At 36.6% G+C, this 18,039-nt stretch overlaps 1 protein-coding gene across 3 annotated transcripts in view; it reads left to right on the top strand.

Annotated features, from left to right (window-relative positions):
• Positions 1–5,220: 5,220 nt before the first annotated feature.
• The window catches only part of LOC127569067 (gamma-aminobutyric acid receptor subunit gamma-2), a 73,650-nt gene continuing 60,831 nt past the window's right edge, over positions 5,221–18,039 (top strand). The window contains exons 1-5 of one of the 3 annotated variants that reach the window (XM_052013365.1): positions 5,221–5,430; positions 5,741–5,896; positions 8,717–8,865; positions 8,998–9,065; positions 16,098–16,318. In XM_052013365.1, coding sequence (XP_051869325.1) covers positions 5,790–5,896; positions 8,717–8,865; positions 8,998–9,065; positions 16,098–16,318 — 545 coding nt within the window. In that variant the 5' untranslated portion in view covers positions 5,221–5,430; positions 5,741–5,789. Of the gene's footprint in view, positions 5,431–5,677; positions 5,897–8,716; positions 8,866–8,997; positions 9,066–16,097; positions 16,319–18,039 lie in introns of those variants that run through there. The other 2 variants (XM_052013364.1, XM_052013366.1) reach the window with 2 other exon arrangements.

The raw sequence follows: 18,039 nt of genomic DNA, 5'->3' as shown, positions 1-18,039 counted from the left end.
ATTTCCTCAATTTACACTGGATTGAGTTTGCACCCAAGTAGCCCAGAACATAGAGCCCAAATTCATAGCTCCAGGGAAAAGAAACTAGAAGTTCAATTCCAGGGCTGAATACATGTGAGTAATGATTATACAGCATATCAAAACTTTGAAAGACATAGACCTTTACTTTGGACTTTAGACATTTGATATAGAGGATAAAAATAGATAAAACATCCGAGTACATTTTGAGATATTTATAGCATCTGTAAAAGCTTAGAGGTGAGAATAGCATGTCTGTTCATATTTGTCATTTTGTTTCAAACCAATTTCAAGGAAGGTTCCTTCAATAGGCATAAGACCCCTCTTTGACATTTATGAGCAGCACGTGCCTGTTTGGTGAAGTATTACAGGCATCTGGATATTGCTCATCTTAATATGGCATCAAACCTTTTTCGTAGCTGTCTGAAATTGAACTCCTTTGCAGCAGAAACATGGTAAATTGAATTATTATTTTGGGTCTTGTTTTGTTTAATATTCCTGCGAGATGAATATGTCAGTTGAGTTTATCCATAACTTAACATATTCAGCAATGTAAAATGATTCCAGATGCAAAATTGTCAAACTGATGTGAATTATTTCTCTTGTCACTCTCAAACTATATCAATGCTCAATGTATGACATCTAAAACTATATTGATTTAAGGGTTTCCTCAACCAATAGATGTTATAATGACTTAGACAGATTTTCAGCAGCAGAATCATTTTCACAAGATATGTGCAAACCTCATGAGATACAAGCTGTATTTTTCTCTGTATCAGGTGCACTAATCATCCACTAGACACTCATTTACTTTTTACTTACTCCTGCCATCAGTGCTTTTTTGGAAGTGCTCTGGATAGCTTTATTGAAGCACAAGCAGAGGGAGACTGGTGAGACTGATCCAACATCACACTCTCTTTAGAAAACTTGCATTTGACTTCTGAATTTTCACTGGAGTCCTATTCAATATTGCAAGTGAGTTCAGCTTGAGATAAGGTGCATGGTGCCATAGCTGTTAGTGTTTTGCCTCATGGTTGCAGTTTTGGTCCCCTTATTTGAAGGAGGATGTTCTTGCCATGGGGAAAGTCCACAAAACTTTACTACACTGATTCGTGGAATGGCAGGACTGATGTATGAAAGAGATTGGGTCATTTAGACCTATACTCACTGCAATATAGAAGAATGAGAGATGATCTCATAGAAACACATGACATTTTAACAGAACTAGACAGATTAGATACAGCCAGGATGTTCTCAATGGCTGGAGAGTCTTGAACCATGGATCATAGACTCAGGAAATAGGGGTTGTCATTTAGAACCAAGATCAGAAGAAATTTCTTCACCCAGAAGATGGTGAACCAGTGGAATTTTCTATCACAGAAAGCAATGGAGTCCAAGTCATCAAGTGTATTCAAGAAGGAGGTTGATTTTTTGTTTAAGGGATCAAGGGTTATGAGAGAATATGGGAACAGCGTGATCAGCCATCATCATGTTGACTGGTGGGGCAGGTCCGAGGGGCTGAATGGCATCCTGTTGCCCCTACTTTCCATGTTCCTTGGGCTACTGGCTGTCCAATCTCATTGGGGGCTCTTAATGAGAGTTAGCCTGGATTATGCTGTGGACTATTTGGAAAAATTATATTGAGATCTGGTGGCAGTAGTTAACAACCAGTTACTAAAATTTTTAACAATTTTTCTCTGAAATGCTCCTCATTTCTGCATCCTTTCTCACTGGACTTTTCATACCAATCGCATGTCCTGCCAACTGCAAAAGTCATCTTTCTGTGAACAGAAACTTGTTCTTGAGTATGATAAATTGGTAAATTGGTTTATTATTGTCACACATACTGAGGTACAGTGAAAAACTTGTCTTGCATATTGTTCATACAGATCAATTCATTAGAATAGTGCATTGAGCTAGTATGAGGTAAAACAATAACAGAATGCAGAATAAAGTGTTACAGTTACAGAGAAAGTCCAGTGCAGGTAGACAATAAAGTGCAAGGTCATAACAAGGTGGATTGTAAGGTCAAGAGTCCATTTTATTGTACTAGGGGACTGTTCAGTCGTCTTATAACAGCAGGATAGAAGCTGTCCTTGAGCCTGGTGGTACATGCTTTCAGGCTTTTGTATCTTCTGCCCAATGGGAGGGGGGAGAAGAGAGAATGTCTGGAGTGGGTGGGGTCTTTGATTATTCTGTTGGCATTACTGAGGCAGTAAGAAATGTAGACAGCATGTACACAATGCACTATATACATCGATGAATGATTACCCTTATATGGTTTATTACTGAGAAGTATTATGCTCCGATCTACTCTAATTTCTCAAATATATCCAGAAATGTTACACTAGGTGAGCCAATAATAATTCAAGCTAAGGTATTTATTATTACAAAATACTTAATTTCAACATCAGTCTAATCTGATTCAAAATAGTAGATTTACTCAAACTTTTTCAATTATTTTCACACATCCCTAATGAAATGTAAAACAAAAGAGAAGTAGTATTTCATAATTAATGAAAATTAGTTCCTGCAGCATTAGACAACATAACCACAATTTTAACAACTACAGCCCGGCTAAACAAGATTTGACATAAGTGAATTCAAATCTTGGACAATAATTTGTGTATTTGCCTTATCTGGGAGGTTAATCGCGACACAAGAACAAGGAAGAGTTCAGAATGATGTTATCATAACTATTAGTTTTTAAACATTAGCATCTTGACCTTGTCTATGCTCATAAAAAAATTAATGATAGAAGATTTCTTGCAACTTGAAACTTGATCAAATTCAATCTAATCTGTAATTTCTGTTCTGGGGTGATGGGGAACTGAAACTGGTGACCACCTTGCTATTGTCATCATGCATTGCAATTCATTGACTTTCGTTTTCAATGCTCATGTTTTCACATAGTCCTGCCTGAATTATTCACCACCTCTGCACCTAATGTTTTCTGCATCTTAGTGGCTGCTTTGTCTCTCAAGCGTAATTGTTTCATGGCTGGAGTAGCTTTACCCTCCAAGAGTTATGCAAAACCTGAATTGCATTTGTTAAAGCAAGATTAAAAGTTTAATTCATCATGTAAGAAGTGTGGTTTTGAATCAGTATCATACTTTGTGTCTTTAATTGTCCAAAAATGTATTCTCCAATGAAATGACCTAATTTGTCATACCACTGCAATTCAATGCATTCAGACTCTTGCCACATTGCTCCCTGTGTGGGATCGATATGCCACTGCTTTATTTCTTGTTTTGGTCATTCTTTGACCAGGATTACATTGATTATCATGAACGTTCCATAAAGCAATGAAAACAGCTATCCTGTCCTTATATCTGATGGCATCACATCACTTAAGTCACACCATATCCCAATGTATTTTAAATTAAATTTGTTGGCCAATCATTCACTCTGGTTGCAAGAATGATACTAGATTCCCAACTTCCAGGACCTGGCACATGTTTATCTCACAGCAGCATTGGATTGTTCATGATAATGCTCTGTACTCTTTCAGACTGGCAGTTATTTTTGCACTCCACTCTATTGCACCTATGATACGTAACCTAACTTGCCTCATCCACCACAATCTATTTAGTTGTATACAATAGTAACTATAAATTAGGTTTCTTCCTCATTAGTTCTTTGATATCCTGATCTAGAAAACAATCTCACATATAAATTTGTATTCCACACAACTGCCGGTAAATTAGTTTGGCTAATCCATATGAAGTTCCCCAAGATTTTTGGATTATCCTTGTTATCACCTTAATTACTTAATTTTTGCTCTGCCCGACATTATCACTACTTTTGGTGGCCTACATATAACTCCTGTTGATGATTACTTAACCCTAACCCATACCTATCATAATTCAATTAAATAAATCAATTTAATTATTTGATTATAAAACAACACTGTTGCCTTTATCTCACTTTACCCTAACTGACCAAAGTCCACACTTCACTCAGTGGGAACTGCACACTCTGCTAAAATATTTAGAAAATCACAACATGGTTAGGCTAAGTTAACATGGCTTTATGAAAAGGAAGTTGAGCTTGATAACTCCAAGAGTTCTGGAGGATGTAACTTTCTAAGGGGGAACCTGAGAATGTACTATATGTAGCAGTCAGTAGTTATCATGTGAAAGGTTGTTACGCATAATAAGTACTCATGGATTTAAGGGGTTGGAGGCCATATATTAAAATGGATGGAAAATCATGTAACGTACAAAGAAACAGAAGGTAGGTATAAATGGATGAGTTTCAGGCTGGTATCTCATGATCTCTGTAGTTGATAACTCACTGCCAAGTACCCTGTTCACTTCTCAGCATTACAACTACAGCTGTATACTTCAACCCTGGCAATACCCAGTCAATGTGCTGTTTAGCGAAGCTAGCTGTAGAGTTTTGGAAGAGGAAATTGTAAAAATAAATATACAAAATTTGAAGGGAAAACACTACACGGTATGACCATATTAAATAATATATATATAATGTGTCGTCAGGATGTTTTCTGTTTGCCTTATCAAATCTTTCTGCCGTAATCATGCAAATTGTGGTTAGTTCATAAATGTGAATGATATAGATGGAATAAGCAAAACTCATCAAGGCCACAATTGCAAGCTTGTGATCTGGGACAACTGACTGACCATAATTGTTAGTGAACTGGACTAACTTTTAGAATATTGAGCAGTGTGTAATTGATTTGATTGCAAAGTTGCATAAATAGAAAGGATCGCTTCAGTCAAAACTGGAAAGTTATTGGAAAACAGACAGCATTTGGAAAGAAAAATACTTCCAGGATTTTTATTTACAAAGAAACCAGCTCATTCTGACCACGATTGTCAATGTGGATTACACTGTACACAGTCGTTTTATTGAGTTGATGGCACTTGGTTTGCAATAGTTGAATACCAGGAGTCGAAGGTAATTCAATATTATATGGTTCATACCACCATACGGTGCAATTTTTTTAACCACAGCAGCAACGAGAACACAAATATTGCGGTGCTTTTGTTTGGTGACAGTTAACATTGCACGTGCCATAAGGACACATTTCTCCCCACCTGCGCTGTCCTGTATGGGAATGAATAATCTGGTCAAGGTTTGACTCCGATTCTGTATTTAAACTTGGATTATAAGATGTTGCTATGACACAATTCGCCCTCTATACTGCTCTCTCTCTCTCTCTCTCTCTACCTCTCTCCTGCTTTCTCGAGGAAACGCATCCATTACAGATGGAGCAGCTACGTGTAACACCAAGCTAAAAAAAATCAGGCAAACCAGCAGAGTCTCGAACCATACTGAGGATTGAGGCGATATATTTACCACAAGAAGTACCTTGGATTTTTCTGGTTTCATATGGAGAGTTTCATTTAATATCCGGATATGCCACCAGCTTAAAAACACGAATATAAGGTAAATATACACATGTAATAAAGCACATTATTCCCCAAAACACAATAAAAATGCACCAGAGACTCCAGTGGGTTAGAATTTCCACTGAGACTCCCAAATCGATTTGTAATGAAAGTGATAATACATTGTTTTTATTTGCCCTAAAAGAATAAACTTATTTCTTTACTTGTTCCTGTTGTAACTGTGTCACTGTTTGCCCGGGAGACGGTTGGACTGTCTGATCTGACGTTTAAATTGTCTTCAGCAGGCTGCTGATCGCTCGCTACAAGCTTAGAATCAAATGCACTCTGCTTTGTGCTATGTTTCTCAGTGAATATTCACGGTGAGAGGACGGGCCGACGACACCAAGGAAACGAGAGATGGCTTCGCGCAAAACATATCTCAAAGGTCCCATCGCATCAATTAAAGCTTCATTGCCTAGAAAGGTAATCTTCTGGATGTTTCTGGTCGCGTGTCTTCCACCCTGGTAAGTATTTGTATTTTTTTTGCATGTGTTCATATAATGGAAGCTCTGCCCCACTGTGAGCGGCGAATACTGCTTTGTAGTATTTCCTAGCTCATGGAAAGGCATTAGCTTCCTATCAGGTGTTAGAGAGTTCCGTTGTTACGGTTCATCAGGGCTCTTTGAATTTAAACTTCGTGTTCTAATGCTTGTGTTTTATATGGACCCCCATGCTTGATTTTGTTTTGCAAATAGCCCGTCTGGACAAAAATTGGATTTCTTTGTTCATAAATTCTTCGTGGTAGAAAACGGATCATAGGATTTATCTGCATGCCTCCTCTCGTTTGATTAAAATGAGGGGTTTACATTGAGCCACATGCCTGGGATGCTGGGAGGACAATGGTGTGCAATCACAGCCGCCTCGGTTTACGTTCAAATGCTTCCCTTCGCAGTATTCTCTCGTTATTTCTCTCGACCGTGGGGTGGACTTTTGTGGATGCTGGTTTCCCCTCATACCTGCACATGCATTGTTGATCTGATTCAATGCATTCTTACGCAATCCTTTGACGAGTAGACAGCAGACACACAGTGCAAATAGACGCATGTGTTTGAGCAGAAATGTCCAGAAACTTGAAATGCAGATGGTTTGTTTGACAGTAATAATAACGCCGGGGGTGAAAGTGCAGATAGATTTAGGTTACGTGCTTTCTACCCAAAAAGCACGGCCGGATGGAAAACTAGCGCGAAGTGAAATTTTTAAAAAATGGCCTAAAGACGAATGCAGGCCTTACCGGTACTAAAGACCCTTGGAAATCCGTCCTCATTTCGGGATTTCCAAGTTCGGCGATGACGGGTGAATGTTGCAATGAATTGTTATAATTCTTGAGAGATCAGACAGGTCACGTGTGCCTGGCCCCAACATTTAAAAGATATTAAAAGAAAAAGAGATTTCCCTTACGATAGAGAAGATAGACTGCAATCATCAGATCAAATTGTACTGATGCATAATATTTCCAGTGTCAGACAATTGCACTGTATGGTTGATCACAGAGCAAACTGTGAGGATGCCTCACCCCATGCTACTGGGAAATGCATTGCGGAGTTAATTATATGGAGATGGAAGGGAAGGACATTTTAACTTTCATTAATACACCTTTACTAATAGTACAAGCTCCGATGAAAGCAGGAAAGTTACCTCATGTGACGACGGTGCATTCTAAACCATGAATGAAGCTTGTTAATAATCCGCAGCCTTGGGCCGGATAATGCTTTCATTTTATGACATTTTGTTTTAAACTCCCGTATGACACAGAAGGCAAGCTTTTTTCCCTTGCAATGGTCATGGGTTCTAAATCCCCGTGGAAGGATAATTCCGAGCTGCCTTTCCCTTCCCCCGCCACCCTACTGAACATATGGGAGCGTGAAGATTATCCGCTGAACATCAAATGTGAGAATGTGTTGTACATATACGTTATCTTTATCTGCAAACCGTAATCTCTTATAGAAAGTCTTGAGACTTCCATTGGCAGGTTTCTTTCATTCTTTCCTTGGTCGACACACACAGAACAGTGACAGTGTTATTATATTTTAAAAGATAGGTCCATAGAGCGGTACTGTCTCCTGCAGACCTATTATCCGAACTATTATCCTGGGTGATTTTGATTCCCAAGTTTGCCTGAAAGATATAGCAGATAATGAAGTCATTTGGTGCAGTGTTTAATATAAGCATATTGGTATTGGAATAAGGTGTGAAGAACTCTCGGTGATTATTAAGTCTGTTACTGACTATACTGAAACAGACTCTGAAGTTCTAACTTTACTGATATGCTTGCAATAAGGATACAGCGTTTGATTAATTATGCAGGGAAGAGTTAATTTTCTGGCATGTATCAACAATTGACTAACTATTGGTTTTTTTCACATGTTGTTGGATTAGTTAGTAGAACTTTCACCTTAGATTCAGGTGGCCCACTGAAGCAATTTAAGGTGACCCTCAACTGTGGTACTGATGGAATACTGCAGTGTTGAAGATGTCATCTTTCAGATGGGATGTTGTCTCTTTTCTCAGTTCCAACATTTTGAGGAAGACAGCAGTGTTATCCCTGATATTCTGATCAACATTTATTGCTCAGCCAACATCACAATCTACTCACAATTTCATTGCTGCTTACTGGGTCCCTGCTGTGTGCAAATTAGTGCCATGTTTCCCATATTACAACTGAACTTTAAAGTTACAAGTGGGGAGATGGGTGTATGTAGTGGTGGTGGTGGAAGGGGGTGGGGTGGGCTGCTGCTGCTGCTGCTGGTGGTGGTGGTGGGGAGGGGGCTTTGGGAAATTTCAAGGATGTGAAAGGCAGTAAATAACATGAAGAACTTTGTTACATTTTTTAAGTTCCGATATGAATGTATTTATTAACATATTATACATTATTAATACATCGGTGTGTTAGTATGAAATAAATTCAAGTAATTAAGTTATCTTAGGAATAAAGGGAATAATCATATAAAAGTAAACTGTATATATGTTATTTATCTCATTTCATAAATCTTATACCTCATATGGTAATTAAAAATGTATTATTTTCCTGTTGTGATCTGCATATTGCATGAAGTAATATTTCCTTCTCAAGTGCATTCTCACCATCAGCAGTTTCCAATTTCACACATTCTATTTTATTCTCACTCTCCTGGCTGCTACAATATATTACATGAAAGAGCAGATGCAATGAGAAAATTGTGGGTAGAAAATTTAATGCAACTGGCTGTAGGAGTAAGTCTTCTGAAAGTAATTTTTATTTTCTTTACGTTCCTCTACTGATTGGTGACTTTTATTCATTTCCCAAGTTCTAGCAAAAATGAAGATGAAGATTATGAAGATTTGACACTTAATAAGACATGGGTACTGACTCCAAAGATTTATGAAAGTGATGTTACTCTTATTTTGAACAATTTATTGGAAGGCTATGACAATAAACTCCGACCTGACATAGGAGGTAAGTGTACCTGAAGGTCTATTTACAGATATTCATTTTTGAATTAACCTTTGTTTTTTTCTCTCAAAGTTGCATTTGAATGTCACAGAATGAGCCAAATTATCCTCAATAACTTGCAATGTTTTGTTCCAGTGAAGCCAACAATAATTGATACCGACATGTATATAAATAGTATTGGTCCAGTGAATGCTATCAAAATGGTAAGTAATGTGAACATCAATCCTAACTTCTGTGATTTGAGATCTGAAGTTTTAATTACAGTAAATTCTGAATGATCTGGAATAGTCAGGGAGAAATTCATCCAATGTCACAGGGCGGCATCATGAGTTAAGGCACTGCATCACAATGCCAGAGACCTGGGTTCAATCCTGACGTCAGGTGCTGTCCACGTGGAGTTTGCACATTCTCTCTATGACCATATGGGTTTCCTGTCAGGTGTTCTGTTCCTCCCACATCCCAAAGATGTGCAGGTCAATGGATTAATTGGCTACTGTAAATTGCCCCTAGTGCATAGGTGAGTGGTGGAATTGGGGGGGGGGGGGGGTTGGTGAGAATGTGGGGGGTGTAAAAAATGGGATTAATGTAGGATTGGTATAAATGCGTGGATGCTAGTCAGCACAGAATTGGTGGGCCAAAGAGCTTGTTTATCTGCTGTACCTCTCTATGACAGTAATGGCAAATAAGTGCAAGGGTCACCATTGCACTCAGCTCTTAAGATTCATTTCCTTTGAAATTAATGAAACTGATTGACAGGAGTTTAGTAAAATAGGTAGCTCTACTCCCACAGCCATTTAATGTTCATGACCATTGATAAACTCTTCTTTGTGATTCCTGAACAATATTTGTGTCATATTCCACTAACATATTTTAACTAGCTTGTGTCTTGTTAGTTATGTGTGAGTGAATTTGAGGTGATCCAAAATTTTGCTGCCCATATCCTAACATACCAAGACTTGCTCACTCATTACCCACTTGCTTACTGACTTACACTGGCTCTTGTTTAAGCAACACCTTACTTAAACAAATACTGTTTGAAAATCCCTCTAGGGTCTTGCCCTCCTTATCTCTCTAAATTCCACCAGTCCCACAACCATCTATAATACTGACATTCCTTTAGCTTTGGTCCTTTGCACATTCTGATTTTTATTGCTCTATCATGTGAGTTGTGACTGCAGCTTCTTGGGCTTTGAGCTCTGAAGTTTCACTTCTGAGTGTTCTACCTTTCAACCTGTTCTTCCTCTTTTTATGATATGCCTTAAAGCTAACTCTTTGACCAAGCTTTTGGCCATATGCTTTAATATCTACTGGTGAGGCTTGGAGTTAAAGTTTGTTTATTGGTGACTTTAAGATGTTGTGGGATGCATTAGAGAAGTGCAGCTTATTGGTATTATTCTGAGACAAAGAAAAAAGATGCTCCTCACCTTTCCTAGCAACCCTCACAACCTGCATTTGAACTCACGGCAGAATAACAAGTATGCAGTTTTGCCTCTGCAACACAGTGATTATGCATCTTCTAGAAGGTTGTGCTCCTCTTCCCTCTTGACCATTCTAAACAGTTGAAAAGAAAAAGAAGGACAAGGTTTGGCAAGTGTAGCACTGAAGAGTGGAGAAATGAGGCTTCAGGCATTTGTGGAATAACACGGGTTTGTGGGTTGTGGGATGTCAGGAGAGACAAAGATCAGTTATGAAGAAGTCCAGTCCAATATTGCCTCCAGCTTTGCCAATCACTTTGATCTCCATTCTTCTCCTTCCTACAATAGGCAATATGCCCTTCTTGATGGGATACCAAGTCTGTATTTACCTCCTTTTGTTTCTGCCTGATCTATTTTATTATGCAATATCTTCCAGAAAAAATGAAAGAAGAGAGACAATGGAAGTCTTGTGAATTGATTGGAGAAAATGGCTTGCTAGCTAGAATAATGGATAGTCTCTGTTAGCTGAGGGTTGCAATTGTGATTCATGTGAAAGTATAATGAAAATGGGGTAGCAGTGACTGTAAGATTGTTTTAATGATGCCCCACCTTGTTCCGATAGTTTAACTGAAAAGAAGTGATCTCAAGACACTATTTACAGTTAATTATATAGAGATACAAGACAATATGGAATTATGCAAATGAGGATGACACAGTAACTCAATTGCTGCCATTACAAGAAGACGTGATTGAATATACATTAGGAGGTGGATAAGATGGTGTAAATAGATACTGCGTCATTGACAGCTGTGGAATGTAATAAATAAAAGCACAACTTGACTGGATAATCCATGAAGTCATGAATAGAATATGATCTAATCTATAACGACAGTTATTTGTCATACCATGTGACTGTCCTGACATACAGTACATGTTCTTTTTCCAGTAGTCACGTTATGCAATCACTAAAATGATATCTGGAATATTTCATTGGAGCTTTTGCATCTTGGCATTCTGCAGCAGCATCATTTATTTACACCATGCAGTATCTTGTCCACCTTCTAATGCATATTAGATCAGGTCTTCCTGCATTTGAGCAACTGTATCATCGTTAAGTGTTTCAGTAAAACATTTTGAGGTGAATTCTGATGATTTCACATTCTGCACAGAATTTAGTCTATGTGAAGTTCTTGCTTCTAGATAAAGGAAAAGGGAACAGGGGAAAAAAGGAAACCTGATAGTGCCCATGATTAAAGTAGAAGAAAAAAATCCACTTGTGGGAGAAACCAGAACCACAGATAATAAATGTAAGAGCAAAATCTCCAGTGGGATATTCAGAAGCAATGTCTTCATTACCGGAGTAGTGGAAATGTAGGATTCGGTAACACAAGAATTAATTGGGGCAGATAGCAGAGCTACATTAAAGGGGAAGCTGGATAAGCACAAGAAGGGGAGAGGACTAGAAGAACTCACTGACAGGTTTAGATGCATTGGCATGAGAGGAGGCTGATGTGGAACTTAAATGCTGACATAGCCTAACTAATTGGTTTAAGTAACATGCTTCCACTCAGAAGCCTTGCTAAATGAGGAAGTCCCACTTCTAACCATAAGTGTGTCTATATATTTTAATACCTATTTATAGAATGATTGCAGTTACTTCAGATTTTTATCATTGCCTCAAGTCAATATTCAGCTTAAAATACACAGCCATTCACATCCAATTAAGCATACAGATCATTATTCCGATGTGAATAGATTTGCATATTTGGTTAAAATAGAAGGTGTTCACTTGAGAGCTAAAATGCAGAGTGGCTTGCTTTCTTCCTCAGTTGGTGCATTGGGATGAAAAGTGCAATTAGGCGTTTAATTGCATTGTGGTAATAAGCATTATACAGATATAAAGCTTTGATGTTATACTACGTATTATCATCTAAATGCTTAATATATTTTATATCGTCCCTTTGTTCATTAAAGGACAGCATTAATCAATTATTCCAAGTGAGTTAATAGTTGGCCAGAGTAATATTCAAGCCAAAGTCTTCAGCATCTATGAACCATGTGATTGTGTCATCAAAATTCTCAGCAAACAGAGAAACTTGTGCAATGTAGTCTTAATTAAGGCACACTTTAAGAAACAAATGAAAAACAATGAGGCCCTCTTACTAATATACATGAGTTTAAATCTATGACAAATATGATGTTAACAGAGATGTGCATTGCTGGTTTTTAATTTTCATTATGTTGTAAATTATTCCTTTTTGATTTTTGCTCCAATCATTTACTTTGGAAAATAAAGCAGATGATTTGATAACAACAAACAGAAAATTTTGAAATCTTTTTCATTTCCTTATTTTATATCTTATTTATATATGTAGGTTAATGGGGAGATAGCTTTTAGAAAGATACTAACCATGGCACTAATCTTCCACATGTTGCTTATTTATTGAACAATTAATACATCTCTAAATAGTAATCATGTTAAAAGCATTTATTTTAGTTTAGCTGTAGGAAATAGTGGAATAGCTTTTGTTTGTGTGATAGTGTGAAACAGATGATGGTGTATTGTCGGGCAATTTTACATTGCTCCTGACTCACTATCAACCGTTTTGCATTATCAAACAAGGTTAAGATATATCTAGAGCTAATTGTATTAGTTAGTTAAGCAGGAAAATGGCCATAACCCAAAATGATTGTGTGTTTGTCAGATAGGTTAAGATTAGAATTAAGTTTCTTATGATGAGAACCATGAAACTCAAGTTTGAGGTAAGGGAATTTAAATTAAGTCTAAAACAAAAACTACCATTTTGGCACAGTTATCAGAAATTAAAATGGATGAATAGATCAAAAATTATTAAAAATAATCTTTTGACATGTTGCAAAATAAGAAAACTAGGAGTAAGCATCTAAATTTAGCAAAACAAAAACAATTTGAAACCAGCAGAAGTTATTCTAGGTTTAAAAGAATGGGGGGAGTACCATTGGCTTTGGGGCAGTGCCCATAATTTGAGAAGAGAATAAAATGCAATCAAAAACTTCATTCAACAACTAAAATGGGAAATGTCAACCATTAACTTTCAGAAACACTAAATTCATGTATTAAATCAATTTTGAAAGAAGAATTAATTTCAAGTAAAGCTAAATGCTTAAATGTTGTGGAAGTTGACTATGTAGTTTGCTCTATGCATTCAAACTGTTTGCAAGCAGGCTGAAATTAAAGACAGAAAGAAATTCTGTAGACATTTTGGAAAAACAGATGTCAGCTTTAAAGGTCTGATGCCTGGAACTTTCAATTGAAAGCCGTCTAATAGCCTGTAATCAAAGGGTACTCAGCTTTATTTAAAAAAAACTTACTTTCTAAGTAATTTACTTTGTTAATATTGTATTCACTGTCACTAAATTACTGGAATGGATTTCCCTCTGCCATCCCATGTAAAGTCAGGAAGAATAGTCACAGAAAATGAGAAAAATGTTACGCAGTGAGGCTTGTGGGTACCTCAGGACTCTGAACTGCATTTCCCTTCTTTGGTTTTGTTGGGATAGACATTTAACCCCAGAATATTGACCAGATGAATGGTCTGTTTCCAACCTGTAATTTTATGTTTATACCTTACTTGTAGACTGTAAATGGTAACTTTGGTGGCCTCTGGAAGATTTCTCTACTGTAGGTTTCTCCAGGCACTATCTTTATGTGGAAGGTGAAGATGAGATCCAAGAAAGTGTAGTAATGGCCAAGAGACTTTCTGTAGCTAATCACGAGGAGCATAAGAAATTTCTCCTTAGTTTTCGTCACTCCATGTGAGGAAGCATCTAGTTTTCTGCATTACATGCTTGCTTTTAATGAAATGGCTGAAATTGGATTTTACTTTCTGAGCAATTGTGATCACAATCAATGTCCTATACTCTGATTTATTGCATTATGGTCAGGTACACTGCATCATCTGTGTCCCTGAGATGGCAAATTTTAAGGTTTGAATGTTTTTAATAAACAATCTTTTAATATTCCATTAATTTGATTCAGCAGTAGCTGACAAGGTTCATGTCTCTATATAATCCCTTTCAGGTTTCCAATATTCAAGAAGTCAAATAGATTAGTTCAAATACAATTGATCTTCAGTAAAACTGGCCATTGGCATCCTATTGAATACATTTCCCTTTATTTAAAGAGATGTTATTACAAGCTGCATTATTGTGAGATTAATATAATATGCATATCTTTCGTGAGTTTACTGAGTTTAATGCATGCACAGTACCTTAAGTCCGTAAAAATGAATAAATTATCTAATTTAGTTGTTAGTTACTGGTTTGAAATACTAAGACAATCTAATGGATATATTTCAATTTCTCCATGGGTAAACATAATACACAAATTAGGCAATTTCCTTTTGTCCTCATCATGGATATAATTTGTAATTGGACTGTTCCTTGTTGCACATCTCTGCCTTTGTGAAGGCAGACTGAAATTACATTATTTTACAATAATTTTCATGCAGGATACAGGGTATTTAAGTTGTCTCATCATCTCTTGTGAATAGACAGCTAGTTTTCTTCAGACATGTCCAGCCATCTATCTTTTGGACATTTCTTGTGCAGAAATGATTCAGTTCTCATGGTCTTCTCAGCCAGAGCACTGAAATACTATCCTGGGTGAATATAAATTATGAACTAAGAATTTCTCCATAAATCAAAATGAAGACATAAGGACATTTTTTATGACAAATCCCCACTGCTTGTTACATGGTAGTAAACCTTCCTGTTTCATTTCATTTCACTAAAGCAGGCAATAGGATAACCATTTCTTCCACCAGTGCCTCAGCCTAAGAGATTTTATGACATTAGAGCAGAAACGCTTTTAACACATTTATCATACTAGGTTGGACATTATTGGTTGAATGAGATACTGTATGTGCACTGCAAGTGAATATTCACACAAAAGTTGCATTACTTTAACATTGAACATACTCTTGAAAGTTATTTTGTCTAACATTATTAAGATGTATTGCCACAATGTTTGGACGTAAAATTGAATGTGTATTTTTCCCTAATGCTAATAAATTTCAATGAAAAAATGTGCAAGCATTAAATCATATCAAGCATGCGATTAAATGCTATGATGTCAATTTTGAACTGGCTGCAAAATTAGCATAACTGATTGGTCTCTTAATATAGAAAATGCTCAATATTCATTTCTATTGAATGAAAACTGAAAACTTATGGCAATGGCAGGGTACAGAACTCTAGATTAATAGACAGATTTAGATGGGTACACAAAGCAATGGAACATATCTCCTCTCGCATGACTATAATTTTCATGAAGTTCAAGGGAGGAACTCCACCCATTGAAAGTCGGTAATCATTATGCACAGTTAAATTTTGATTAATTTTATTTTACAACACCACAAGTTCAACAGTTGCTGACCCATTCTCCTTGCTTCTCCCCATAGAAAAGAGAATAGTCTGAAAGTCTATTTGGACTGAATTATGTAAATGTTTGGAACAGGCTCAAGAATGCCAAGTGCCCAGTGTCAAAATCAAAAGGAGTTTAATAAGGCAACCAGTATTCTATGTACATATATATAGGTGGGCTATTATTTGTCATTGGATCTTATAGAACAGAGACATTCTGTCTGTGTATACCGTGCAAATGGGTTTACTATTGAACTTGACACATCTTGCTGATTGCTCAACAGTTGATCTACAGCTATGCTTTAATATTGAGGAATTCATGGGAAAGATAATATGTAAAAAGGTTCATGCATAGCACTGAAATTTTGTTTATTAATAAGAATATTGATTGCATCATATCTTGGATCTATTCAACAGGAATATACCATTGATATCTTTTTTGCTCAAACATGGTATGATAGACGTCTCAAATTTAATAGCACAATGAAGGTCCTTGGACTCAACAGCAATATGGTTGGCAAAATATGGATACCAGACACATTCTTCAGAAATTCAAAGAAAGCAGATGCCCATTGGATAACAACCCCAAATCGAATGCTTAGGATTTGGAATGATGGAAGAATATTATACACACTAAGGTAGCCCAAGTTGACATGTTATTCTTTTGATGATGTAGAAGGAAAAGTTAGCTGTAACTGTAGCGCAGTTGAGTGCACTTGTTAACAGTTATATAACCTTGTTAACTTTCTTATTGTTAAATATCATACAATTTTCAAGTTATTAGTTCCAATTATCCTGAACAAGCTGTTTGTACAGACCTACAGGTAGACTTGCAACACTTAGTCTGTAGCATGGTATCTTAGAAATTAAGATAAACGCAACAATCTGAGTACTTTGGTCCTGAATTTCCTCAGTCTTTCTGTCATTTCTGTGTGCTAATGTTGCTGTACCATGGTGGAAACCCTACTGATATGCAAAATCAGATTTTGTCTCACTGACAAAATCATGGCAGTACAGCAACAGAATATCAGGGGAAATTCATAGACCTTTCTAAAGCTGTAGCAATTGTACATTGAAAGCAATGAATGACCAAATTTTACTGGAGTAGGGTATCATTGGTTTGAGTTTTTTCCCCTTTGTGAAGCTCAAAATACTTTAAATTGAAGAAAGATTGATGAAAGTGCAAGAACAGAAAGACCTCTGGGCCCTGGTGAATGGTGGACCTTATTCAATATTATTTTAGAAATGAGAAAGAACGAGCAATGAGTGAGAAAAATATGGGCAGAATTAGTCAAATCATGACTAGAAACAGGAATTGGTCAGGAAAGTACGATTGTATGAGAGACACAGAAAGGGAGCAGAAGAGAAACAACCAGTTTAAAGTTTGAGAAGCTGGAAATCTCTAAGTAGAAATCAATGGCACTTAGCAGTTGAAATGGTTCCCATTCTGGGTCAGAAAAGTTGATTGGGATTGCAATAAAAACAATCACATCATTAAAAGCGTACTAATGTGGTTAAAGAGGCTTAATAAGATTAATTTGAGTTTAATCTTCCAAATACTGCAAATTCTTAAAAGTATAGGGGAACTTCAGAGAGAGCTGCTACTTTTGCAAGGCTGATAGTGAATGTGCTTGAGTTTTCAAGCAATTTGTAGCAATTTGTGATTTATAGGATATCTCTTCCTTGCCTGGATCACTCACAAAAAAAGTGAGTGTCATTAAACCCACTGTTATTAGAGCAGTGAAATCTGTTCTCTCTTACTTAGCTAATCAAAGCACCATTCAATAATTATGTTATAATGGGACGATGAGCTTTGCTGCACTTTAGCTTGGTGTCATTAAGTACATCCACTCACTGCCTAACCAGGGCTATTGAAAATTCTGATTAACCTGTAACGTCGACAAAATATTTGCCAATAGCAACAAACAAACGATAATGAGTACAATTTAATATGCTGGTGGCTGCAAAATGCCCTTGGTTTTTGATGTGCACCAGTAATATTTAAATTCTGAAGGATCTGTAACATTAACTATGATAATATGTATGCAACAAGTCAAAGTATCTGAATAACAATCTGGAACTGCTGTCTCATTTTTCTTTAATATTAAATCTCAAAAATAAAATTAATTATATCAATGGGATTTACAGTACCTTTGATAACTTATATCAATTCCCATGTTTAAATTAATTATTTAAGATTTTATAAAATACATTATTGTAATAGGTGTTTTGCCTAGCAGTGCCACCACTATTGTTTGATATATTACTTTCATGCTCCCAAGATATCCATTGATTTTTACTGTCATGTTCCAAATATGTAATATATTTTAGTATCTTTCATATATGTGTCAATGAATAT

The sequence above is a fragment of the Pristis pectinata genome, chromosome 4 (genome assembly GCF_009764475.1).
Source record: "Pristis pectinata isolate sPriPec2 chromosome 4, sPriPec2.1.pri, whole genome shotgun sequence".
Lineage (NCBI taxonomy): Eukaryota > Metazoa > Chordata > Chondrichthyes > Rhinopristiformes > Pristidae > Pristis > Pristis pectinata.
The sequence above is the reverse complement of the archived record's forward strand: the minus strand, read 5'-3'. Positions and strand labels throughout refer to the sequence as shown.